This window comes from Bubalus kerabau, chromosome 10, assembly GCF_029407905.1.
Source record: "Bubalus kerabau isolate K-KA32 ecotype Philippines breed swamp buffalo chromosome 10, PCC_UOA_SB_1v2, whole genome shotgun sequence".
In the NCBI taxonomy this organism is placed as follows: domain Eukaryota; kingdom Metazoa; phylum Chordata; class Mammalia; order Artiodactyla; family Bovidae; genus Bubalus; species Bubalus kerabau.
In genome coordinates this window covers 16,515,239-16,542,536 of record NC_073633.1, presented here as the reverse complement: position 1 = coordinate 16,542,536, position 27,298 = coordinate 16,515,239, and the positions used below count along the sequence as shown (strand labels likewise).

Genomic DNA, 27,298 nt, shown 5'->3' with positions numbered 1-27,298 from the left:
GATGCCATGATCTTCGTTTTCTGAATGTTGAGCTTTAAGCCAACTTTTTCACTCTCCACCTTCACTTTCATCAAGAGGCTTTTTAGTTCCTCTTCACTTTCTGCCATAAGGGTGGTGTCATCTGCATATCTGAGGTTATTGATATTTCTCCCGGCAGTCTTGATTCCAGCTTGTGTTTCTTCCAGTCCAGCGTTTCTCATGATGTACTCTGCATATAAGTTAAATAAGCAGGGTGACAGTATACAGCCTTGACGTTCTCCTTTTCCTATTTGGAACCATTTTGTTGTTCCATTAGCAGTGTCCAATGTTCAGGACTTGCCCAGGCTCCTTCAGCCACTTCTCCAACTGAATCCTTCCTTATTCCTTAGAGCAGAGGCTGCAAAAATGTGGTCTGTGGGATGACAGGTTTTGTTTTTCATCTGTTCTTTTACAAGCAAGAAAAAAGTCCAAGGCTCTACAGCCTGGGTAGAGGTGGCCCTTAGGCAGAGAGCAGCTGGAGGTCGGTGGCTGGGCCCTTTGGTAGGCCTCCAGTGCAACACAGTCCTCACTGCTCTTTCCTAGACAACCTCTTTCTCTTCTTCATCACTTGCCTGGCCTTGGGGCATTTGAGCCCTGGACCATCTTTAGGGAGAGGCACTGTTCCCTTCTCTGCCTCTTTGCCATGCTCTTTCCCACTGGGAGTTCTCTTCCTCTCAGAATTCTACACCCTCACTCAAGGTTCCATTCCCACCCTACTTGCTTTGAAAACCCTTCCGTCTGCCTTCCCCTCAGCCCCCATAAATGCCAACCCTCCTCCTGAACACTTTCCCCTCAATCCAGTTGTTGATAAATGCCTTCTAATATCACCAACTGTGGTTCCTTACTCTTGTCTAGATGGAGAGGTTGTCTTCTTGACACCGCCCCCCCAACCCCACCCCCCCATACCACACATGACATACATCTTTCTTCTTAAGCCCTTTGACAGGCTTAGGCATAGACAGTAGCTAGCTGTCTTGGCTGTGTTATTCAGGAAACATACCTAGAGCTTCCCAAGCAGCCTCTTAAAGTTCTCCTAGAATTGCTCTCAGAGAAGGCAATGGTACCCCACTCCAGTACTCTTGACTGGAAAATCCCATGGACGGAGGAGCCTGGTGGGCTGCAGTCCATGGGGTTGCTAAGAGTTGGACACAACTGAGCAATTTCACTTTCATGCATTGGAGAAGGAAATGGCAACGCACTCCAGTGTTCTTGCTTGGAGAATCCCAGGGATGGGGGAGCCTGGTGGGCTGCCGTCTATGGGGTCGCACAGAGTTGGACACAACTGAAGCAACTTAGCAGCAGCAGCAGCAGAATTGCTCTTTTGGGCTAAAATAGTCCACTACTAAATTTCTCCATTGATTTGGTAGGAAAGCATCATGGAGAATGAACTTGTGTCAGGTAGCCTGGCTTCGTGCTCTGCCTTGCCACTGAACAGCTGTGTGACCCTAGGCAAGGTATTTGAACTCTCCAAGCCTCAGTTTCCTCATTTTTATGTATGTTTGTATGTATGTACATATATATTTTTTTAAATTAAAAAATTCCTTTTATTGAAGTATTCTTGATTTACAGTATTAAGTTTCAGGTGTATAACACAGTGATTCATAATTTTCAAAGGTTATACTCCCTTTGTAGTTAATATTAACTATGTTTCCTTCACTGCACAATACGTCCTTGCAGCTTGTCTATTTTCACATAGTAGTTTGTGCTTCATAACCCCCTACCCGCTTCCGGAGAAGGCAATGGCACCCCACTCCAGTACTCTTGCCTGGCAAATCCCATGGACAGAGGAGCCTGATGGGCTGCAGTCCATGGGGTCGCGAAGAGTCGGACACGACTGAGCGACTTCCCTTTCACTTTTCACTTTCATGCATTGGAGAAGGAAATGGCAACCCACTCCAGTGTTCTTGCCTGGAGAATCCCAGGGACGGGGGAGCCTGGTGGGCTGCCATCTATGGGGTCGCACAGAGTCGGACACGACTGAAGTGACTTAGCGGTAGCAGCACCCCCTTCCTACCCCTCCTCCCTTTCCTCCTCCCACTGATAACCACTAGTTCTCTATATCTGTATTTGTTTGTTTTGTTATATTTACTAGTTTTATTTTTTGATTCCACATATAGGTGATATCATACAGCATTTGTCTTTCCCTGTCAGACTTATTTCACTTAGCACAATGCCCTCCAAGTCCATCTGTGTTGTTGCAAATGGGAATAATGCAACAGCAGTGCCCCCCTGTGTGGGCAGGCAGCTGGGAAGAGCCTGGGCCTAGCTCAGGGTTGAGAGGGTCTCTCCCACGTCCATAGACTGAACCCCTGAAAGGGGCCTGGCCTAGCTGACAGTCTCTTGTGAGGCCTCCATGACTCGATCTGGACTGTTGGCAAAGGCTGTGGGCTCGCAGGTGGGATCTGAGAGCAGCGATGGGTATGGTCATTCCAATGGGAGGTAAGACTCTGGCATAACAGGTGTGGACCAGGAGTAGGAAAGAGTGCCAGTGGAGACCACGGTGTACCTGAGGGTATATCATTTGGAATGCATCTTCAGGTACCCTCAGTGGCTCCATGTTGCCTACAGAGCAAAAGTTAAGAGTCCCCAAGGAGGGTACAGCGTCCTTCACAGGCTGATCTCAAGTCGTCTTCTCACTCCTGCTCCTCCTGGTGACGCTTCCGCCACACTCTTAAGCTGTAGCCACACTGAACCCTTTGCAGTGAATGATGACAACTCTCGGCAGCCCCACTAACTTCCTGCCTTCTTACTGCTCTAAGCACAGTGCTAGTTTAACTTGGTTTACCTTTGGCAGGAGCTTCAGAAGTGGCTAATTTCATTCCAATTATATGTTTGAGGAAACTGAAACACAGGAAGTTCACCCCCCCAGGTCATACAACTCGTAAGGGGTGGGCCCAGATTTGGACCTGAGCCACCCGGGAAAAGAGCTTGCGGTTAACTTCCCTTGTTGCCCTCGATGCCCCTGAGTACAGGCGGCACTGCCGTGCTGCTTGTGCCTTTGCCTGTCAGGCCCGTCACACAGCACTCCCCTTCAAAGCCTTTTCTGACCGCTCCCTCTTCTCCCAGCACCTACCCAACAGGAGTCTCTCTTGTTCCCCTTTGTAGTTTGTACCCCTCTTTGTTATGACAGTGAATAGTTGTAAGTTATGATTATTTCTCTTTCTGCTTCCCTACTGTGTAGCATCAATTCTTGTGGAGCATCCACACATCCCTGTTTTTAAATTGGATCCCCACTGATGGCCCACAAAGCATACAGATTTAGTTTTATCAGAAACCTGAGTCTGTTGATTGCATCTTTAGAAACAGACAGGAATAAAACAACTCTGAAATGTTACAGGGTTAGGGAATAAACCCCCCAAGGTTTGCAACTGTGAACTAGCTAGAAACAGAGGAAAGAACTGCTGGTATTCATGAAGTACCAACTACATCCCTAGGAAAGGTATGTGTTGTCCAGGGAGAAATGCAAATTAGAAGAAAAGAAAGGGACATACACTGTATAGACCAGGCGCTGAGATTCTGTTACCTTCTTTGATCTTCCTGACAACCTACATGGAGATAGGTAGTGGGGTTCGCATGTTAGAGAGGAGATCGAGGCTCAGCCAGGTCTAGTGGCGGAGCCAGGTCTAAGGAGTGGGGATTCAACCTGAGATCCATCTTTTCTTTCCTCTACATCCAGGGAAACAGAACTTGGAAAACACAGGACAGTCCTTGGTCTTGGGGAATCCTGGCTAATTTGGAGAGACAGTACTGGGGCTGAGTGCTTTAGGGGTTTGGAGGAGAGGGGTTTCCTGGGTTGGTAGAGTTGGGGGAAGGGGCATTCCAGGGGACTGAGTGAGCAAAGCTTGGAGGGAGTATGTTCACAGGTGGCACCAGTCTGCAGTGGTGTTTTAAATCCCATTCTGGAGAGATTTGGCTTCTAGTCAGTTCTAATTTCTGAGCAAAAGCTACAGATACCTCTCTGCTAGTCTAGGTTCCCCAGTCGCTTATCAGAAATCCTGCCACCGAATCTGTTGTGGAATTCAGATTCTGCCTGATTTTACAGAGGCAATATTGTCCACCTCACACACCAGGTACTAGCTTATGTCAGAAGGCTCTGGGATGGATCACAACTCACAACAGGCATTCCATTTCTGCAGAAGTCCTTGTTGTAGTCCACAAAGAGGTCCAGGAGCTAGTCTTTGCCCTCAAATGTGACAACTCAGGTATTAAGGAGATGAGATTCACATTGAGTGACTGCAGGAACTGCTCTGGTCTAATGAAGCCCCATGCTCCACGGAGGCTGGCCCCTCTAGTAACAATATCATAAACATAACTACCAGGGTCCTCACAAAACGTCACCACACTCAGGGAAACCCCAACCATGGATTCCCCACTCACAGTGTCTTCCAGTCCAGCTGCAGTTACCATTTGGGTTGTAGTTACCATAAGCAGTGTTGCTTAGTTATGTATGTAATTGCTATATTTCTTTTATCTGATCTCCAGGGGAACAGGTGGATAGGAAATTAACTCACGCTGAAGGGAAAAGGCGTTGTTAACCCTTTACCCACAGTATACACCGTGTATTTGGTAACATCTCCAGCAGGGTGCATCCCATAATCAAGTATTGAAAGTCCTGCAGAAAAAGACATTGTGTTAATAGTAACACAAAATGAGATAATTCGATGAAATGAACTTCACATCTGCTCGGGTTAAGTTTTTAAAAAATTTTATTTATCTCTTTATTCTTGGCTGTGCCTCATGGGCCTTTCTCTAGTTGCGGTGCTCGAGCTCCTCGTTGCTGTGACTTTTCTTGTGGAGCACGGGCTCCAGGCTGTGTGAGGCAGTATTTGCAGGTCCCTGCTCCAGAGCACAGGCTTGGTGGTTGTGGCTTAGTTGCTCAGTGGCATTGGTATCTTCCGGACCAAGGATCGAACCCAAATCTCCTGCATTGGCAGGTGAATTTTTTTTATCACTGAGCCACTACGGAAGCCCTTCAGGTTAGGTTTTGTACCAGTTGAGTTACATATAACCTTCCAGTGTTCAGAGCGTTAGGAGTTGGGCAGTATTTGGAAAGGCATTTTGCCCTCTTAAGAAATTCCTTGGACCATGAAAGAGGTGCAAGTTGCCTGCCTTACCACTAGAGGGCACCTGGTTACTATCATTTTTCCCCAGGATCCTTGCTAACAGAAGTTTTCCTCACTTCAGCTTGCAGATGCCAGCAAGTTACCTAACCTGAAAGAACTTCTCCAGTCCTCAGGAGAAAAAGACCCATGGGCCTGGGACCTGATGAGCTGGATTTTATCGTCAAAGGTCCTGACAATCCACAGTGCAGGGAAGTCAGAGGTGAGACTTTGGTGTATAGGATCACAGATTCCTGGGCCTGGAGAGCTGTGGGACCTCTTTGTGCACCAGCATGACCTGGGCAGCTTGTTGAAAATGTAGATTCCTGGACCCTATCCCCAGAGATTCTGATTCTGTGTCTAGAGTGGGGCCCAGGAGTTTGCATATTGGCAGGGCAAAGCTGTGTTCTCCCTCCTTACTAGCTGTGCGACACTGAGAAGGTTACTGGGTACATTTCGGTACCTGGGTTTTCATTCTGTAAAATGGGAATAATAATAGCATATTTCTATCAGTGAACTGGCTCTGGGAATTAAATGAATTTTCTCACTTAGAATAATGCCTAAGGACACATGCTAAGGGCTCAGAAAATGTTGGCTATCACAAGCACCCCAGACATTTCTAACAAGGGGGGGATCCTTGACCACAGCTTAAAAGATTCCTGCTCTCAGGAAGCAACGAGGCAGACTGAAGTGGTGGATATCCTCAGGCTGGGTTCAGATCCCGTCTATTACTTAGTCTTCTGTGCCCTATTTGTAAAATGAGAATTTACAATTCAGAAGGGAGGTATGGCAGAATGTGTCACCCCCAGTATAGTTTCTGGCACAGGACAGACACTCCGTAATTTGGCTTCCCTTGCCTGGCTGGGATCTTACAGGGACAGGCTGGGATGACAAGGGTCAAAGTGTAGACCCACAGATCGCTGATCTGGTGTTCTTACCTCTAAGTGGTAACAGGGGTTTGTCTATACCATTCTTCACTTAATCATTTTTAATTTAAAAGCATTTGATTTTATAAGTTCCTGCTAAAGACAAAAATCCTCCTTACGTGGCCTAGAATTTGGTATCTCAGTTTCTGGGGTCTAGGGACATCCCCCATCCACGTTGGGTGGTAAGAAAACATCAGCATCCTGGAGTGGGAGTCAGGATACCTGTGTTCAGGTCCAGGCTGGGCTGCTAACTCCTGGGTTATGCTCTTTGGGTTTCACTTTCATCATCTGTTAAATTTAGATTTACTCCTTCCTCATCAGGCGTTTACTGGCTGTTGGGTGTTATAGGCAAAGTAGATACAGCAATTGCTTCTTGATGTTTGATTATAGAGCAGTTAAATTCCATTAAAATATGAAGTGTTGGGATCCAGGGTTATCAACTTTTTATTTATCATGCCCAAGTAAGGACATTAGTCTACCGCATATCATTTTACAAAAGGATATTTTAATATGAAAAAGGGAGGATGGCCCTGACCTCGGGCTAAAAGGATAGTTCTTTTAAAGAAGGGCTCATGGCAACCTTACATCAGTGTAAATATATCTGTGAGATTGCCCTTATTTTTGTCATTTAATCATAACCCAGAGAAAACTTTACCACAGACTGACTTTGGTCTGGGATGTACTGTTGGAAAATTACAGAAATGATGCGGTCTCTGCCCTGAAGAGCATTATTACCCCTTAGGAAGGAGTTCATCCTTGCATATCAGTTGACCTCTGCTGCATCACAAACCATCCCCAAAATCTACTGGCTTGCAACAACACGGACTGCTTCTCACAATTCTCTGGGTTGGTCAGGTGGTTCTGAGCAGAGCTGGCTCACGCGGGGCTGTCCTAGGGTAACCTCACTTAAGCGTATGGGGCTTCAGCTATCCCAGCTGAAGGCTGTTGTGGCTGGTGCCTGCTTCTACAAGGCTGTCATCCTGTAGAGGGTTTGCAGGGCTTGTGAAGGGTTCCCAGCAGCAGACAAGGGAAAGGGAAGCTCTTTTCAGGTCTCTGCCGTATGCTTACCAAGGTCCCATTAGCCAAGAGAAGTGAAGATTTAAGGGGTGGAGAAATTGATTCCATCTCCCTATGAAATCTTGGTGGAATTCCACCTGCAAAGTCACGTTGCAGAAAGGTGTATGGACAGGGATGGGAGGAAAAATCCGTGGCCAGTTTTGTAATTTATCACACCTTTCTAGCTCCCGATAGTATTGTAAAGATGGAATGCAGGAAATAAATGTGAAAGTGTAATGAAAATTAGATGTGATCTTTAGTTAGAAGGTACAATTCATGCTTCTTAGTTAACTGACTGTAGGGGAAAACACCATTAGAGGAAAGCAGTCTTGAGCTGTAGGCTCTGAACTTGTTTATAAACTGATGTTTTTATTCCTGTGAAACCAGTTGTTCTCATGAGCAGAGCCCATAGGAGCTAAGCCCAAGGCTTTAGGAGGCCATTTTACCAGCTTCCCAAATAAAACTCCGACTTCCTGCATGTTTTCAAGTTTGAAAAGATCCAAAAGCTGACTGGTACCCCTCACACGCCTGTCCCCGTGCCGGACTTCCTGTTTGAAATCGAGTACTCCGACCCAGCCAATGCCAAATTTTATGAGACCAAAGGAGAACGCGACCTCATCTACGCCTTCCACGGGAGCCGCCTAGAGAACTTCCACTCCATCATCCACAATGGCCTGCACTGCCACCTGAACAAGGTGGGGCCCGAGGCTGCTGACATCGGGGCACTGACGGGGTGGCCGGAGCTGGTGAGGGTTGGGGGGCGGTCCACCAGGGTCTTGCCACTCCAAGTGTGGTCTATTGACCAGCAGCACCACCTAGGGGCCTGTGAAATGCAGAATCCGTGGCCCGCCAGACCTGAGTCAGAACCTGCATTTTAACAAGGTCTCCAGGGGATTCCTCTACTGATGAAAGTTTGAGAAGCGTCGCTTTAAAGATGGTTCTCAGCCTTGGCTGCACATTTAGAATCGCTTGGGGGACCTATTAAGAGTCTGGATGCCTGGCTACGTCCCCAGCCAATTAAGTCAGAATCTCTGGGAGTGGGGCCTGGGCATCAGTGTGCTTCCAGAGCCCCCCAGGTGATGCTACTGTGTGGCCAGCCTGGTCTTCCCAGCACGATCCCTGGACCACATCACTGGGAGCTTGTTGAAACATGGAATCTCAGGCCCATCCAGACCCCATCACATGAGAAATCACAATTTAGTAGACTGCCAAGTGATTCATATGCACGTTGAAGTTTGAGAAGTACTTGCCTCAGGGACCCTCCGAGAGAGTCAGTCATTGAGGAAGTGGAGAGGAGCTCCCTCCTTGAGCTCCCCCGCACCTCTTTTTTCAGCCGGGGGGGGGCCTGTGCTGGGTCATCGTTGCTGCACATGGGCTTTCTCTAGCTGGGGCAGGCAGGGCCCACTCTTCATTGGGGAGTGCAGGCTTGATTGCCCCACGCCATGTGGAATCTTCCCAGCCCAGGGATCAAACATGTGTCCCCTTCATTGGCAGGCAGACTCTTAACCACTATACCATGAGGGAAGTCCCTTTCTTCCCTTTTTTTAAATGGGCAAATTTACTTAACCTCTCAGAGCCTCGGGGTCCTCATCTGTAAAGTAGGATGCTGTTCCCCACCTTCTGGTGTCCTGACAGGACTGAAACACTTCACATATGCAAAGGGCTGTCCTGTACTTACGCACTAAGGAAGCAGTGGCTTCTTTTAGAGGCTGAAAGAGAGGGACTGGCGGGGTGGTTGGAGGGCTGCAGCTTCTCCCTCAGTTGTGCCAGCATCCGCCTTGTCTGGGGGCTGGCTCCAGGAGCCGTGGGCTCATTTGTAGCTGACGCAGCTCCGAGGCAGGAGAGACTTTTCCAACACTGCTGCAGCTGGTTATCGCAGTTGAGTTTTGTTGAGGAGGACGGGCTTGTTTACTCTGGCTCTCAGCTTATTATTATGGCCAGGCTACTGGAATCCAGGGGCCCTACACTTCACACTAGAGCGTGTCTGAAGAAGTTGCCTGCTGATTCCAGTCTTGTAACCAAGCCATTGCTTGGTTGAGGGGTTTGCTGAGGGGTTTGCTGCTTAGAAGCATCTCATCAGAGCCCTTTGGTGAAGTGGATGTTCTTCTGGCCGCCTCTGTTTGGGTTTTCAGTGAGGGGCTTGCTTGAGGGAGCCTGCCTGCCAGCTGAAGCTCTAAGAGTGTTTCCTTGGTAGAGATACTCCCAAGTTTCCTGCTGTTGCACTCCCCTGTGCATGGTTCTTGAGTCTAGGGAATTGTATATACATGGGAGGCATAAGCAGAAATGGCTGCAGGGTCAGATCAGAGACATTGCCTCCTTGGAGGTCTGTGCTAGCTTTTGAGATAATGGGGACATTGTAAAATGGCCACGCGCAGGCTTGTTTCGTTTCCCCTAAGCTTTGCTTCAGTGGTTGAGATTGTGGAAGCCTGGTGCCACTGAATGGGATGTTTCTCAGTTCTCAAGTAGAGGATGTTCACTGAGCTGCGTAAGGCCGTTCAGTCATCTTAAGACACTGACACTGAGGCCCAGAGATAGAATTTGAATGACAACTTATGTCAAATTCCATCCACTGGTAGCAGTTACTTGGAATGTTGTGTTGAGGAGTCTGAATCAGTATGAATGAGTGCCATGATTGATATTTTTAAGTTGGCATCGTGATTGATTATTGATGTCCTCATGGGCAAAGGATGTGTTTGCTATGCCTGCTGTGGCCTCAGCCTGCAGGTATTTCACCTGAGAGCCTTCTCTTTGACGTGGCATGCTTCCTTGTGGAGGACAGCAAGTTGGCACCTACCACCAGCGATCTGCCTCCTAGAATTTTGGACCTTTTCTTGGTCTGCACTAACACAAAACTTAACCCTGCTTCTCATATAGTTCTGCCTTGTTTGGTTACAGCGTCTGGTCTGAGAGATTCTTTTCCAGGTACTGGCTCGGGTCACTTCCCCTAGTCACTGAGGCGTGGCGGCCCCCTCCCTGCACACGGGGCGCGACTGGGCTTCTGCAAGCGTCAGTGTCAGCGTGCTTAGTCCAGCCCTGTGGCAGGAATCACTGGTTCCCTAGGACACAAGAGCCCGTGGCGGAATACCCGCCCCTCCCTCGTGCCAGGTATTCTGTGTGGCGCTTCATGTGCATCGTCTCATTGAGCCCTTGCCTATGACCTTGTGAAGAAGAGATTATCATCACCACTTTGTAGGCGTAGAAACTGAGGCCCAGGGAATTTATATTACTTGCTATCTTGTAAACATGGGTCTGTTTGGGCTCTTAACACCTGTGTTTTTCTTACTCAGCCTTAAGCACTAGAACTACTGGTTTGCCAGGTTAGTTAGCCACATCCACAATCAGTTAAACTGTGGTCAGATAGGAATGTGTTTTGTAGTATCCCTGTGATGGTGTCATGGGATTGTTTGATCTTATGTCTTTTGCTGGGGGAAGGAGAGGCTGGAAGGCTTTGTGTTAACAACTCTACTGAAGAAAGACCTGTTTTGTTTTGCTGCACCTGCTCGGCACTCACCCAGCCCTGTTTGTTTTCTGCTGATCTCCACCGTTCCAGACATCCTTGTTTGGGGAAGGGACCTACCTCACCAGTGACCTGAGCCTGGCCCTCATTTACAGCCCCCATGGCCACGGGTGGCAGCACAGTCTCCTCGGCCCCATCCTTAGCTGCGTGGCTGTGTGCGAGGTCATTGACCATCCAGACGTCAAGTGCCAAACGAAGAAGAAGGGTGAGTAAGCACTTGGCCCTGCCCTGGGCTGCAGGCCTCTGGGTGTCAGGCTCTTGCCTTTGGCCCAGCTGTTGGGTGGAACACCCATTGCATGGCAAGGGATGGGCTGGGTGCAGAGCAGTGTAGGATAGAGCCCGCCATCAGGGAGTGAGCTATTTCCTTAAGGACTGAACACAAGGTGAAAAGGATATCATCTACTATAGGGCAGTAGGTCAGTAGTGCCAGCTGAGGGTGCTGATAAGGTCCACGAGATAGCTCAGAGGAGGGGGCAGTCATGGTGGGTCCAAGTGCTCAGGGAAAGCTTTGGGGTAGAGAAGAGGAAAATGAACATGCAAGGCCAGAGCACAGGCTCCTTGAAGACAGAAACTGGGTCTCATTCACTCTTGGGCACCTAGTGTCAGCAGGGAGCCTGGTACGTACTTGACATTCAATAAACATTTGCTAAACTGAAGCTAACGATGCGTCTCACCCTGTTCCTCCAGGCCGCTCTGGTGTGTGCTGGAGCCCCAGGAGGATGTGAGGGGCAGCTGAGGCCATGGGGGTAAATCCTGGGCTCCCCAGTGAGCTGATGGCCAGTGGGCCCCTCAGTCCACTCTCCTGATCTGTCCCTTAAGGCTCTGCCCCCTGCTGTTTCGTCCTGAAAGGCAGAGAAGTCACAGAACTGTCATTCTAGACTCCAGAACTGGCCTGTTGGTTCCACTGAGAGAAGGTGAATTGAGAACACTGTTCCTGGCCCCTAATGTAAAACAACTGGAATCCTGAGGAACGGGCCCAGGTCTGACGCCACTCTCCCAAACCAGACAGCACGAATATTCGCTTGTATAATTCTTAGGAAGTCTGCACACCGTGACATTAAACATGAGGACAAGACCTTGTAATGTCTGCTGTCATGAAGCTTCGGCCTGTCGTGGGCTTTTTTGGTTGTTGTTTTTTTGGTTCTTTTTCATACAGCTTTTTCATGTTACTAAAAGGAAAGGTTTTTTGTTTTTTTTTAAACAAGTCATGGTACGAAGGGTGGAAGATGAGTGTTTTAGGAAGCTCGAATCCAGAATGGTTAATTTAAAATGCCTGTTAAAAGGCTTGTTTCAGATCAAGTCCTGTTGCTAGCCCCAGATGATTTCTTCTTTTTACCCTCTTGTATCTTTTTTTGTTTTCTTATTCCCTTTTCCCTCTTCCTGGTGGTCTGTCTGTCGGACTCTCCTGTTTTTCAGTCCTGCTTCCTGTACATACACAGGCTGTTCCTCTGTCTGCCGGGGCCTCTCCACCCTCAGGACCAGGAGGCTTGACTCATTTCTACTCATAGTCTGCTTTTGTTATTGTATTTCCCCCGGTAAAGTTGTGCTTTTTCTCCTTACTCAGATTCCAAGGAGATAGATCGCAGGAGAGCGAGAATCAAGCACAGTGAAGGGGGCGACGTCCCTCCAAAGTACTTTGTGGTCACTAATAACCAGCTCTTGCGCGTGAAGTACCTGCTGGTGTACTCGCAGAAGCAGCCCAACAGGTGAGAAGGACGGTTGCTACACGAAATCCAGGACAGCCAAGGGCTGCGTTCATAGGCGTGGGTTCCTGGTTGTCAGCGGCCCCTCTCCCTCAGCCTAAACCTCAGCTATGTGTAAAATACATAAAGCATTCTGCTTCATGTAAGGGGTAAGGAGTGAGGAATACATTGAATAAAATGTGGTCCTGGCCCTAGGGGACTGTATATTCTAGTGAGGAATGGCTTTGTTAACACAAATGACTTGAGGGACTGAATTAAGCCGAACCATGAAGCCCCTGAGCCACCTAGGCTCTGATCACAAGGCTGAAATCTGCTGACTGGGCTGAATTGAGAGGTAGGGTGGGGCCAGGATTGAGCTGGAATTCTGATTCTGTGCTGTCCAGCTCAGTCACTTCCCACAGTGACTCTCAAACCACCACCTGTTGCTTTTTGGACCTGAGATGCTTCATCTTTATCCTTAAAATTAGAGTGTTGAATTCAATAGCAGATGAGGCCATCCTAGCCCATAAGAATCTGAGAGTGGTGATTCCTCACGCTGTTCCAGCAGTGTGTATTTGGGGGTTTGGCAGGGCTCTCTGGGGTTGAGGGTCACTTTGAGATTTTGTTGCATTGTTGGTAGAGTTTCTCATGGGGATGAGCAACAGGTAAGCAGGTTAGACAAGGAAAGGGTTATTGTTAATACTCCCAACTCCTGCTTGTCTATACCAGTGGCTTCAGGATTCAATAAACTAGTAAAATCGTCTCCCCTTAAATCTGGGAAATACGTACAGGGTTCCTAAGTTTGGGGGACAGTATCCTGTGGTTTAAAATCATCTGGCTTTTTCTACTTGAAAATTCCATTCCTTTCCCACTCCTTCCTGCAGTGTCTCTGTACTGCACATTTGGATGGCTTAGGTCATCTCCCAGTGGGTCAGAGAGGATTTCCCCTGCTCAGAGTGATATCTGTGCATGTCTGAAAGTGAAAAGCCTTGTGCTAAATACCCTGCCACCTGCCGCCATCTGGTCATCTGCCTTAGCGAGGTCATCTGTCTAGATACCATAGTCTTGCTTAAGAAAAGACTGGTTATAAAAGGTACAAGAGGAGCTATAAAAGGAGATCAGGATGAGCTCATTGCATAGCTGTCTTTGTACATTTAGAAATTGTTCTGGTGAAAGGCATGTCAGTGCCAGGGCAAACAGCTCCAGATTTTTTGAGCAAAGGAGCACGCATGAAGCTTCATTTCATGGCTCACTCAGAGGACGAAATTCATCATTTCATCTTCTCTGAGCCAGAAGTTGTTGCATACCCTTAAAAAAATATTTTTCTCTTTGTTCCAACATTCCCCCACCCCACCCCCGCCGCTGAAGCAGGGCTTCCAGCCAGCTCTCCTGGGTCTCCAGCCATTGGTTTACGGTCATGATCACCCTGTATCTGCTGCTGCTGCTCACAGTGAGTGTCATCAACTCCTCAGCTTTCCAACACTTTTGGAATCGTGCGAAGAGATAATCTTTCTGGGCCTGGTGTGGGGGCCACCTCGATCACGTGCCTTATGATAACTCGTTCTGTAACTCCTGTGCCCCCCCATCCAGCCAGGTCGAGCCTGGGGGCCACTTGGGGACCACAGGACAATTTTCATATGCCATAAATGTATCAATTGCCTTTGATGATGCTCTCTGCCACTCTGGTCAACAGAGGGCACTGGCCCCTCTTAGCTTTTGGGGGAGATTTCCTATCTGTTCCTTCCTAAACAGTCTTAGGGAGTTGGCTTTTTTGCCAGGGCCAAAGGAGAAAGTCCTGCTGCATTTGAAAACAAAGTGTACAGGCTGTCTGTGGGGTGTTTACAATTGCTTCTGGTGGACATCGGCCCTTCTCTAACGCCTTCTTGGAAGGCAGAAAATGTGTAGTGGGGACTATAAATCACTAGGCAATTGCCTTGTTTTGACTTGAGACACCCGAGAGGAACAGTCCTGTTTCTCATAAAACTCAGTGGGATCATTTTGAATTCCATCAGCCTTTGTATGCGAGTGCAAAACACTTTTCACAGTTTTCTCACATCAACAAACAGTCCTCTGCTACAGCAGTAACCCCTCCACCCAACCGCGGTTGAGAAAGGAAGGAGTCAGAGACCTGATAAAAACGATGAGCAACTCAAGTCGTCTTTTTCTAAAAATTACCAATTGCTGATTACAGCCTAAATGGAACAAATGTTTGTTTTCTGATTTTTTTTTTTTTAAATAACTATTTGACAATTTGTTTTTGTGAGTTAAGAGGGGAAATTTCTAAACCTAGAGCACCATTTGGCTAGTGCCCACGGCCTCTTTCCTGGCCGTGCTTTAGAGAAAAACGATCTGAGCTGCAGGCCTGCCTCCTGCCCTCATTCTCACGAAGCTGCCTTGATTGTGGCCCGTCAGCCACAAGTGCCGCACTGCAGGCCCTCTGGGGGTGGCCGGCCTTTGAAGCAGTGTCTGGCCTCAGGGTGCCACAGGTGTGTGGGGCCATGCCTCCCTCCCGGGGCCCGCAGGTCTCTGGGACTCAGCCTGAGCTTTAAATGCGCAGGAAAAGCCTCAGGCTGCTCGGAGAGCACTGGTTCTACCTGCTGTATTCTCTGCCCCTCCTTCCTGCCCAGTGTCAGCCATCACAGAGCCCTGATTTTGGGGGGAGATTTCTGTAAAGAAGATGGAAAGTCATTTTTCTATAATTTGTGAAGTTGTGAAAAAGCCACTATCATGGTTTCTACATTGAATATTGGAACATTTCAGAAATAATAAAGATATTTTCCTAATTTCCAAGTTGCCTTTGTGACTGCTTTTCAGCCTTAATGTGAGGCTGCTGTGTATTCATTGTGAAAAATTCCATCCTCTCTTTGCTTCCATGTTCGGCGTGGCCATTTTCTGGAGAGTATATATCTCTAGGATATCCATAGGCATTACATTTATAGTCATTGATTTAGCAAATGTGAGCACCTACTGTGTACCAGGCACTAGAAATAGGAGCAGCATCAGGTCCAACTGCCCCTGCCCTTATGGAACTGACAGTCTAGCAAGGTAGATGGACCAACAGACATTCTCAGGAGTGAAGTTGGCATTATAGGATATTATAAAGAAGTTCTGGAAAACAGTTGGCAAGGTATCTTAACATGGTCTGGGGTCACCCTGAGCCTACAAGGCACCTTTCATGTACTGATTTCTTTAACCCTCACAACAGACAAGAAAATAAAGTCCCAGAATGTTGAATAGCTTGCCCAAAGTTACATGGCTAGGAAGTGGCAGAGCTGAGGGTGGAACCTGGCTTCAGTGTCAGTCTCATAAGCGCCATGCTATACACCCGCCCTGGGCTCCCTGGAAAGGAGAGCCCATCCCCTATGGTCACTGAATCCTGAAGGAGCCATCAGTGTTAGGCTAAGAGGTGGAGGAAAAGTGTTTCAGGCAGTGTGAATAACACATACAGAGACATGGACTTTTTTCTGGAGAAGCTAAAAGCAGGAGAGGGTCATAAAGGGAGAGGCTATGGTGAGAAGTGGGGCTGGAGAGATAGGCAGGGGTCAGATCATGAAAGACCTTAAAAGCTGTGGGCTGGGGAAAGCCATTAGATTTTAAGCAAGGAAATGACATGATCAGATTTGGTTTGCAGAAAAATTACTTTAGCTGGTAGTTGGAGAATGGATTTGGGATTATTTTGAGGATTAAAAGAATTTAACAGTTACAGTAGAGCAAGTAGCTGATACGTTTCAGCTGCTGTTATTACTGTTGTTTGTTTTCAGTGGCCCAGCAGAGGAGATTATAAGGAGGAGCGTGCAAAGTAGAGCACTAATGTCCAGGGACATTGGAACAGTGAAGTGTCACAGAAGTGAAAAGGAAGTCTTGGTGAGCAGTGTCAAATGCTGCCAAACAATTGGGATTATACCTGAGAAGTATTTATTGGATTTACTGAGTTGGAGATCATTGGTGAACTTGGCCGGAGCAGTTTCAGTAGAGTGCAGCACAGGGGATGTGAAAAGCCCGACTATACAGACCTGACATGAGCAGTTTCCAGGGGTCGTCAGACAATATTTATTTAAAAACTAACCCCCCTTTTTCTGAGGTTTCTGTTCTTTCCCACCTTCCAAAAAAAAAGAGGTTGTACAATACCTGATGTGACTGTGGGACAGCCACTGGGCTTATGATGGGGAGGATGGTTGAAGAATGGTCCTGACCTCCAGGAGCTTGCAAGCCAGTGGGCTCCAGGGACAGAGATGTTTCTATATGAGGGAAGGAAACCAATGGGGCCTGGAGGGTTGGAATGGACATGAGGGAAGACTAGGATAGGACAGGGCCGCTTTATGACTTTCATGAGCCCTGGGCACTTTTGTCTTCATGGGCCCCTGTACCTTAAAAAATCTAAAACTATACTTTAGGACTGTGTTGGTATAAAGATGAATGTATTACTATTATGTACCAAAATGTTTCCTTCCATTTAAAAGCTCATTTCCGCCCCCCCCCCTTCTACTTTTCCTTTTTTCCTTTTTCTTTAATTTGGCTGTACTGGGTCTTAGTTGCGGCACCTGGGATCTTAGTTGCTGCATGTGGGATCTAGTTCCCTGACCAGGGATTGAACCCAGGACCCCTGCATTGGGAATGCAGAGTCTTAGCCATTGGACTATCAAGGAAGTCCCTCTTCTGCTTTTAAAGGGAATTAAATCCTTTATGTGATGTGGATTCTAGGCCTGGTGCCTACTATGCCTAGTGGATGAGCCAACTCTGGACGAGGGTCATGGGATAGTGTGGGGCCCTGGGGGATAGTGTGAGATCCCTGGGTACCTGGGGATAAAGAGGCAGGAAGGAAACAAACCCTAGTCTCAATTCTGTTTAGCACCAACTCCACATCTAAGGCAGACCCTGTAGGCCAACAAGCTCAGGAAAGGGCAAAACTGGCTTCTGGGAGTTGAGAGTTCGGGTGCTCATGCTGCAGACACTTTCATAGAGGAGGAAGCACCCGTCTTCTTGCCAACAAAGCCCCTCGGCCAAGAGCTCCTCTGGGCAGCTGATGGCAGATGAGACCAGGTGGTGGTTCATTTGGAGCTGCCTCTTATCAGAGGCCCAGCTGCCTTGGTCTTGTCAAAGCAACCTCATCAGCCTTCTGTCACTAATGCCACTGCCAAGGGTGGGGTGAAGGGGACAGTTAAGGGATGTGGCAAGTAGACTTTTCACAGGCTAGGTCCCTGCTTCTGAGAAGTGTCAAGGATCCCATGAGCTGTCACTTTCCACCACAAAAGGAAGGATTTTACTCTGGGCTTTTGGATAAGTGTACATGTGTATGTACGAGAGATGTGGAGGAGGGATGTGGCCCATTATTGTTTCTATTTCGTTAAACACTGATTGCCAGCAAAACCAGTAGTGGGTGGGAGGTTGTGATTTTAAAAGCCCAATTCAGATCTTTTTCTTTAGAACTTATCCATTTGAGCCCATTCCTGCTGCTAAGCCCGGGAAGTTTGTCCTGACTTGTAATCAGCCCAACTCACCCTCCTCATTGCCATTTGCCATGGTGATTCTTGGTAGGGGGTGGGTGGGGTGGGGCTGGGTTCAGCTCCCTAGAAAAAACCAGGACCAAACTTCTTTCTAATCCCCTTCCACAGCTCTCCCCTCCCCTCCTCTCCACCCTGCCCCACCTCTAGAGTTTTCCATCTCTCGGCCTTTGTTTGTTTTTGATTTTGTCAGTCTCTCACCTCTGGATGGGTTTTTGTTTATTTTCAAACTGTCTGGGGCTGTGCACCATGGAGACAGTGTCCTGGGCTGCCTCTGCCCCTGATCTGGTTAGAATAAGCCCCTCTCCTTTGCATGAATCTCCAACCTGACATTTGGAACATCCAAAATAAATCATAATATTCTGAAGTAAGATAGAAACCACCATCTCCACCCACTCCTGTTGGCACTCTTTTCCACTTGGAAAGAGTTTTTAGAAAATTACCAGTATTCCACTGCAGTGCCCACATAGCACAGCCCTGAGAAGGGGAAGAAGCATTTATTGAATACCTACTGTATACCAACCACTGGGCTAGGCTTTGCTTGTATTAAAAATCTGGTGGTGAAAGTGATGTTTCCTGCACTAAAATTTAACTGCAAGCTCTTTGAGGGCAGGGCCCAGGTCATCTGTGTAAATCCAAGTATCTAAGATATTGTGGAAGCTTAAGAAAAGCTTGTTGACTGAATAAATAGATGAAAGGATGTATGAAATTTCTTTGCCATAGTAGAGGGTAATGTCAGCAAAGATGACTGAGGTCAGACAAGAAAAAATTCATTGGTAAGCCAGTACAGATGGATGAGGGTTTCAGAGAATTTTATGGACATTTTTCAGTTGATTTCAGAGTCTCATTCTTTGTCACCAAGAATACCTTTTGGGAGTAGATTGGGGTGGGCAGGACAGAGTCTTTTAAAAGTTTCATTTTTAAAGGCTCAGACTCAAAATGCAAATGGTCCTAAGAGAGATTAAATTATTGATTTGATGTTTATTCATACACAAGTGTAAGTGACCAAAGAGGAAGCCTTTCCTAAGAACAGGTTTTAGTAAGAGTTTAGAAGGGGTGGGGAAGTGGGAGAGAGAAATCCCTGGAAGTTCAAGGGTGAGTGGAGTTTTGACCATGTGAGGGGGTAGAGGGAGAGGGCTGAGGCCACTGGAGTCAGACGTACTTGATAACCTAAACCCCTGTGGCCCAGTGAAATCAGCCTGCGGTGCTGACAGGCGCTTCTGCCCTGGCAACATTGGTCACTTCAGTCAAACTGCCTGCTGGTGGGGCAGGAGGAGACAAGGCCGGCCCAAATTCCTGGGAAGTATGGACTGCATACCGTTTAAAGGTGTAGTTCTTACTGTTCTCAAGCATGTCCAGGCTATCCCAAAGAGGTCCGTAACACATCGCCTATCAGAGGTCTGTAGGGATTTAAAACTAGAACATCAATAATATTTTTAGAGGGTTTACGTATGCTTGAAAAGCATTTATCATCTTTGTTTCTGACCCACTTATTTCTTTGGCTTGATATTTGTTCTTGTCCCCTGAGGTCCATATCACTCTCCTGGTACCGAACCCAGCTTCCCTGTAGGGAACCAATTTCCACTCTCCCTGGATTTTGGTAAAGCTGAAGGCCCCTCCCATCCACACACTCAAGGGGGTGGAGCAGTGGCTGAGGCCCGAGCCAATCAGTGAGCTTCAGCCCCGCACCTCTGCCTCAGTGATTGGTTCAGACATGGGCATGTGACCCAATCAGACTCCCCAAGGAGACTGTTTTTCTCGAGCTGCTAGGAAAGAGGCTCGTATTCCTTCTGCTGTCATCTTGCTGCCTTGGGAGGCTTCAGGCTGATGCCAGCACAGCCGGAAAGCAAAGCCAAGAGGAGAAGAGGAACAGGGTCACAATGATGATGTATGAGTACTGAATGCAGTTATGCCTTGAGCTGGATTTTTCACAAGTGACCAATGTGGTGGTTTAGTCCCTAAGTCGTGTCTGACTCTTTGCGACCCCATGTACTGTAGCCTACCAGGCTCCTCTCTCCTGGGATTCTCCAGGCAAGAATACTGGAGTGGGTGGCGATTTCCTTCTCCAGGGGATCTTCCCAACCCAGGAATCGAACCTGAGTCTCCTGCACTGCAGGCAGATTCTTTACCGATCGAGCTAGGAGGGAAGCCATGGTAGCTCAAGTGACCAATGAATTCCTCTTTATTTAACAGTTTCAATTGGGCCTTGTGGGGAATACAAGGACGGAGTCCATAACTTATACCCATTGTCATCTCCGGAGCTCCGTTATTTTTGGTGTAAACCTTTTATTGAATATAGAAAGATGTGGTTTTCAGATATATGAGTCTGAATTGTTGAATTTTGACAGTCCTCATCCCTGGACTATACCCACAAGGCACTCAAACCAGTGCAAAATGAGAATTGCGCAACACACACACACAAAACACCATATTCTGGGGTATTCTGCAGCCTTAGCATCAGGATGTTTCCTTGGGTCACCTTGCACTCTTCCAGAAGGTCTTCTGGCCTAGGGAACCCCAGAGTACTCTGAGGTCTGCGAGCAGCGGAGGGGGGATAAGACCAAGGCTCTGGGTTATAAATTATACTGGCGCATCTTGGCCCTCCAGAAAACCAAAGGTTAACTCTGTAGCAATAGAAGGAATGAGGGAGAAAGGCACAACCATTTATTAAGTGCTCCTGCATGATGGGCATATTGAAAGAATTATTTGATCTTTACAATGTCCTTTCAAGGCAGATACTATTGCCTTTATTTTACAGGAGAAGAAAGAGGCTTGGAGAGGTGACTGCCCAAGGTGAAAAAGCCCCAAAGAGGCAGAGCCAAAGCTGACTCTAGAGCTGAAATAATAAGACAGGTAAATGTGAGGCTGCAGCTAGAGGAGCTGCCTGAGCAAAAGGGATCTGGCCTGATGGGGTAGGAGGCTGGAGTGGGCAGCACCAGGCTCAAGGTGTGCCAAGGGAGCTCACTTCCCAGGCAAAGACTGTTAGCTCTGCCATGTCTCATAAGCACAGTGCACCTGGATGCTGGAAACAGGCATCCACACTATCCCCCGACACCCACACTATAATGAGAGCTTTGGGCTCAGCTTCATTCACCTTTCTAGCCCCGTCATTGCAGACCCAGTAGGTGAGCTCTGAGGGGCACATGGCACTGCATGTGGGGCACGGAGGGACGGCCTCTCCTTTCCACCCCCACTGCCTGCTCAGAGATTGGGCCATCAGCCTACTCTGATTCAATTGACTTCTTCTAAACCTTGCATCCAGGGGCTGCCAGCAACCAAATCCCCCTGATTGTCTGAGATGTTCCCGACATCAGAGAATAAACAGTCTCCCCTGTCCAGCCAGCTGTGCTGAGCAGCATTCCTGTCTCCCAGCCTGCTTGGCCGGGTGGGGCTGCAGCCCTGTGTCCACCTCCAGCAGAGGCCTGGGGGGGCCTGGTGAGTAGCTGGAAGGGAGAGGGGAGGTGACCATCTGTGTTCAGACTGCACAGCACATTCCTGTGTCTGAGTCCCCATTGCACCCCCCTGCCAGGCACCTCAGCCGCTCCTGGCACAAGCTTTTTATTTGTACTAATGACTCTTGTGACTTCAGACAAGGTCAAGACAAGGCTACTGTCCCTAGGTTTGGAGCCCCTTCACCCGTGCCCAGAAAGCTGCCTGGGGAATTTGAAGCTCCTACATCATTCTAGGTAGATCTGAAGGCATCACACCCCTAAGGCTTGTTTTACAGAGGTGGGCATCGTAAGTCAGTGCAGAAGCAAGGCAAGACCCCAGGGTTTTTTTATTTTTTTTGCTGTCCACTACCTTGGGATGTTGTGGCTAGAATGACGTGAGGGGCTCTGGGTGAGAGGGGCAGCCCATGTTTTTGGAGAGGAGCAGAGGTGTTTTCATCCTACGCCTGTTTTGGAGATCAGGCTTGCGGCCGAGCCATTTCCTGAGGAAGCAGTCTCTGGAAAAGCACTGTTCACCCGCCCCTCCTAAATCATCCTGTTGGGAGTGGAGCTGGGGCAGCAGGACCTGAGTGGAGCTCTGCCACGTCCAGGATCCAGTGCCCAGTCGAGGCTTGGCCAGGGTATAGGAGGCAGCCAGGGCCAGAGGGCAGATTACTTGGGAAGGGGCTGCCCCGGCCAGCACACACCATCTGCTTTTCTGCCCTAGGGCTCTGGCCTGGGACTGCAGGGGAGGAGAGAGAATACCTCAGCCTGTCTGCAGAAAGAATTCCTCTAGGAGCCCCCTCTGGCCGCAGACAGTGTGGGAGCCCAGGGTACCCCGGGGGTCTCTGTGGACGGCTGTCTAACTTTCAGTCTGTCTTGGGCTTATTCTTTTGTCTTTGGCTGCCTGTATCAGTGTGGATTTACGTGACTGTTCCACGTTTGTATGTGTAGGCAGCTGCATTTCCAGTTGGAATTGGATTCCTCAGGGGGAAATTGTGTGCTTCTGTGTTTGTGTGCATGTGTATACATCCACATCTCTGTGTAAGCGCGTGTATAGGGGTATCTTCGAGGGAAAGTGTGGGCCTCTGTGTCTTTGCATAGATGAGTAGGTCTATACCTGGTGGGAGTACACATGTGAGCATTTAGGTTAGTTTGGTAAAAACTTGCGCTTGTCTTTGTTGATGTATTAAGTTGAGGCATATGTGTCTTTGAGAGCAAGGGCATATATTTGTCACTGATATGTTGGTGAGTCTCTGAAAGCGCGGATGCTTGTCTGTTTACATTTGTGCAGAAGCATTCATTCATTCAGTCTTCATTCATAAAGTGATTTGCTCATTTACTAACAGACATCTTCCAAGTGCTTGCATTGTGACTGGCCCTATGCTTGCACAGGGGATTTAGAGAGGTGTCTAGCTCATGTCCTAACATTTGAAAGACCCCGGGGAAGTGTACAAATGAAGGCTTACATTCATGTCTAAATATTTCAGTGTTCTAAGTCAAAACAGCAAGAAGCTAAATGAAAGGCTCCTAATAACTGGAGGGCTGGGTTTGATTTGGAATTCCCAACTCCTGAGTTTTGTGCTGAAATTCAGCAACACAGAGCGAGTGGCCCCAGCCTCTCCTTCCCCATCCTGGCTTCATCCTGTAGCTCACATGCATGCGTAATTCTTCACATGTGTCCAGACTCCATGTGTGTATCCCCCTTGGCCACCCTTTGCACCTAGGGGTGCCCACACCACTGCCAAAGTCTGCCATATGGCTGTGAACCGGAACTAATGCAGTCTCATATACCTGGTTTGTAGTCTAGGAGTGGGGCCTGGGTTCCTGGTGGGCCCATCCTCTTGACCCCATGGAGTTCTCACTGTGTGGGATGGTGGGGGTCAGAATAGAGCCAGAGTGTGGCCATCTAAAAGGTAGACCTGGAGTAAGGACCCTTCCTGCTTGTTTTCTCATAGAACAGTCCTGTGTGCTTGTGTGTACATGGCCGTGGACGTGTTTTCCTGTTCATCTTTGTTGTGTCTTCTAGAGGGCGGAACCCACAGCTTTTCTCCCACTCTTCCCTCACCTGACTTAGTGAGGACTTAGGACTGTCAGACAGGCTGGGGTGGTGGGAGGAACACTGGCCTGAGTCCGAGTCACTATCCTGTGCTCAGCTTGGACCTGCTCTGTGATCTGGCCTCAGTTTCCTCATCTGTTGGAGTGGCAACGTTGGATTACCATGTCTTTAATTTGCAAGCCTTACTTGGTTTACGGAAGGAGTGAGATTGATTTCCGGAGTTAATTACTTTCTAGAAGTTCAAATTGGGAATGCTTAGTTGTAGACTGCCTGGGTTCATATAGAACCAGGTTTGAATGCCAGCTTTGCCATATGTGCTGTGCCTCCTGTATGGTTACTCTCCCGCAGGATGGTGGTGGTGATTGAATAAGATAAACATGCATAAAGGGTGGAGCATCATACCAGGCTCACAGTAGATGTTCAATAAACATTAGCTTCTGTCCTCATATAGGGTCTTTCCAGCTTTCTTACCTTATAAATTCTGGGTTAGTAGACATGTCTAATTGAGATAATTGGAACCTCATGTTTGGGGAGCTCAGGCGCTATATTGCTTGAGGGGGCACAGTTGGATGAGACAGTCTGGCCCTTAAATGCCTTCTGAGAAGCTGCCAACTCGAATATGTGTGAGCCTCTCCCTCCACTCCATTCTCTGATTTGGACCTTTGACATTTTCTTTAATTTTATGAAAAGCTCTATGGAACATAGATCCAACGCCTTTTTCTGACCCAATCCTGCCCTGAGCCCATCTCTGATGCTCCGGGATGCTGAGCTAAGTAGGGGTCAGGCCACAGGGAGGAGCTGGGTCGGGTAAGGCCTCAGGCTGCCCGACATGTCTGGGCCTGTCTGACACCAGCCCCAGTAGTGGGCAGCCCCAGCTAGGCGGAGGGCACCTGTCTTCCATGATTGATACTCCTGGGAGGGCAGCACTCTGCTCCTGAGCACATGGCCTTAGGATCCTGGAGCACTGCGGAGGCTAAGGAGACCTCCATAGCGCTTGTTCCCCCAAGTCTTCCAGAATGGCTAAGTTCCAGCAGGAATGACATGGAGGGGGTTGGGAGAGGGCAGGTGACAGCGTCTCTCAGCCAGGGCTGGTGGGAGTGACCATCTTGGGAATCCCCTGGAGCTTGTGAAAACTGGCAGCTCTTGGACTCTCCGGAAATATCCCTGACCTGGAGGGAATGAGGGAGGGGTCTAGGACCTAGCCAGGGATTCTGAATTGAGAAATGCGCTGAGTATGAGTTCAGGGTAGCTGACGTGCTGAGGGAGGCCCTCAAGGAGAGGGTCTGCCCTTGAGATCATCCTGGGCACCCCTCTGACCCACCTCTCCACACACACACACACATGGGTGATGGAGAACTGGTTTGATGATCTCTTAGCTCCAGAGGTGACTGGACAGGTGGGAGCAGCTTAAACTGCAAAAGTCCCTCTGGGAGTTATTTTGATATCCCCCCATCATCACTGGACTGCTCTATTTGGAGCCAGAACTGGAAATTTTCCTCTTAAAAAAAAAAAAATGAAAACAAGGGCACAAGTGGGTTGAGCCCAAAATAATGTGTTTAAGGAAATTTCTGCTTCATGCTGGCTAGGACAGGGAATGTCTGGTCAAAGAGTTGCTGACGGCCAGGGTCTCTGTAAGTAAACAGACCGCCTCTGATGGCCACCCTGAGCTCATTTCCCTCACCGGTGTGCGAGGAGGGTGATGTCACCCGAGGAGGGCCTCCTGGTCATGCAGTTTGTCAGTGAGTAGGTTGGAGGCCCAGTGAGCGCCAGCGGTCTCAGTGCGGCTGTCCAGTTATTGTGAACAGCTGCTTCTCATGCAGGCAGTTCTGATACCCTCCTACACATGCTCGTCTGTGACAGGACTCCAGCCACATCCATGATCTCACAGCTGAGGGTGTTCCTGGGAAAATTGGGATTCACTGTGCAGTCCCTTGCTTCCATGCAAGGCCCCTTCTTCAACCAGAGAGCTGGGGAGAGAGGCACCTAGGTTGGGTTCAGTTGCAGGGAGTGGCCTCTGGAAGTACAGGCCCGTGTCCTGCCCCTGTGGACAGCAGGCTTTGGCGGCACGCACCACTGCCTGTCTCTTGGGGCCAGACAGCCAGGTCCACTGGGGGAGTTTCCATGAGCAGAGGGCCCAATTCAGGGGAGGTGGAGTGGGGAAGAAGCCACAAAACTCTCTCTCTGTCTCCTGAACAGGCTCTTGCTAAGCACAGCGGTCACCAGGTAAGGCTTTTATGGCGTTTGGAAGCCCTGCAGCAGTTGTTGAGGAGCAGCTGCCAGGGGTTGGCTCATGCTCTGTAGCCTTCTCCCTAGTCACCCTGTACCATCCTCACCTTCCCTCCCGGCTGGGTGGTGGGGAGCTGTGAGCCTCCAAGTAGACAGGTGGCCAGAAGCTTCTTGGCAGTGAGCCTTAGCTTTTCATTTCTTTGTATCCCCCAGAATGCTGACCTTACAGGGGATTCATCAGTCACACAGCCCTGTCCCACAGAGCAACCAGCCCACTCAAAGCCTGACTTACCTCAGGCTGACTGAGAAACTCAGACTGACTGGCCGGCTCACAGAAGACTCACTGCCTGCTTGATGTGCAGCCTGACTGACCAATAAATCTACTTATTCAACAAATAGTAACTGAGCACCTTTCTTGTGCCCACTGTTATGCTGGGTGCAGGGGATATAGTAGTGAACAAGACAGACAAGATTCCTGCTCTTAGGGAACTGACAGTAAATAAAACAATGACGGAGTGATATATGTGTGTGTGTGTGTGTGTGTGTGTGTGTGTGTGTGTGTTTAAAATTTTAAAAAGAAATTTTTGGCCACACCATGGAGCATGTGAGATCTTAGTTCCCCAACCAGGGATTTAACCTGCGCCCCCTACATTGAAAGTGCAGAGTCTTAACCACGGGACTGCCAGGGAAGTCCCAAGGGTGTGATATATGTATGTATTATGAAGAAAATACATAGGATTCTATAGGAGAGAGTAGCCACAGGCCCTACCCTGGATATAATGGTCAGGGAAGACCTCCCAGATGCATAATCTGAGAACTGGGGAATGAGAATGAGAAAAGAAAGGAAACATGCAGAGAGCCTGTGGAAGAACTTTCCAGATAGAGTGAAAAGCAATGCTGAGGCCTTGAGACAGGGAAGAGCTTGGTGTTACCTTGGAATAATAAGAAGACTGATTTGATGGAACATGGTGAGTGAGCAGAGGGTGACATGAAGCTAAGGTTGGAGAGGCGGCCAGAGCAGACCAGACATGGCCTTGTAAGCCACAGTAAGGATTTAGGTAGGTGTGAGGAAAGTGATGCTGGGAGGGATTTGGGGCAGGAGGAGAAAGGGATGACAGAGGATGAGATGGCTGGATGGCATCACTGACTCGATGGACGTGAGTCTGGGTGAACTCCAGGAGCTGGTGATGGATAGGGAGGCCTGGCGTGCTGTGATTCATGCGGTCACAAAGACTCAGACACGACTGAGCGACTGAACTGAACTGAATAGCCAAGGAGCACTTTTCATGTTCTTATTTGCTGCTTGTGTATCTTCTCTGGAGAAGTGTCTGTTTAAAACTTTCTCATTTAAAAATAAAATATTTTTTTTGTGCCTTCTTACTGAGCTGCATTTTTTTTAATTTATTTTTTTATTGAAGGATAATTGCATTACAGAATTTTGTTGTTTTCTGTCAAACCTCAACATGAATCAGCCATAGGTATACATATATCCTCTCCCTTTTGAACCTCCCTCCCATCTCCCTCCCCATCTCACCCCTCTAGGTTGATACAGAGCCCCTGTTTGAGTTTCCTGAGACATACAGCAAATTCCCATTGGCTCTCTATTTTATATATGGTAGTGTAAGTTTCCATGTTACTCTCTCCATACATCTCACCGTCTCCTCCCCTCTCCCCATGTCCCTAAGTCTATTCTCTATGTCTGTTTCTCCACTGATGCCCTGTAAATAAATTCTTCAGAATCATTTTTCTAGATTCCGTATGTGTGTGCTAGCATACGATATTTATC

The 27,298-nt window shown here is 48.3% G+C and overlaps 1 protein-coding gene and 1 non-coding gene across 5 annotated transcripts in view; one reads left to right on the top strand and one right to left on the bottom strand.

The window, feature by feature from the left end:
* Positions 1-26,911, top strand: part of PARP16 (poly(ADP-ribose) polymerase family member 16) — a 39,738-nt gene extending 12,827 nt beyond the window's left edge. Inside the window, exons 2-9 of one of the 4 annotated variants that reach the window (XR_008698830.1) lie at positions 5,203-5,340; positions 7,588-7,794; positions 10,650-10,821; positions 12,181-12,322; positions 13,670-13,748; positions 20,558-20,652; positions 21,062-21,234; positions 25,726-26,907. Coding sequence is in view for 1 of the 4 variants with exons in the window: in XM_055536721.1 (XP_055392696.1) it covers positions 5,203-5,340; positions 7,588-7,794; positions 10,650-10,821; positions 12,181-12,322; positions 13,670-13,805 (795 nt within the window). In the remaining 3 variants the exon portion in view is untranslated. Of the gene's footprint in view, positions 1-5,202; positions 5,341-7,587; positions 7,795-10,649; positions 10,822-12,180; positions 12,323-13,669; positions 15,084-20,557; positions 21,235-25,725 lie in introns of those variants that run through there. The other 3 variants (XR_008698829.1, XR_008698828.1, XM_055536721.1) reach the window with 3 other exon arrangements.
* TRNAG-CCC (transfer RNA glycine (anticodon CCC)) lies at positions 16,872-16,944 on the bottom strand. Its single transcript has one exon. It is a non-coding gene; the product is annotated as a tRNA-Gly (tRNA).
* Positions 26,912-27,298: the final 387 nt, after the last annotated feature.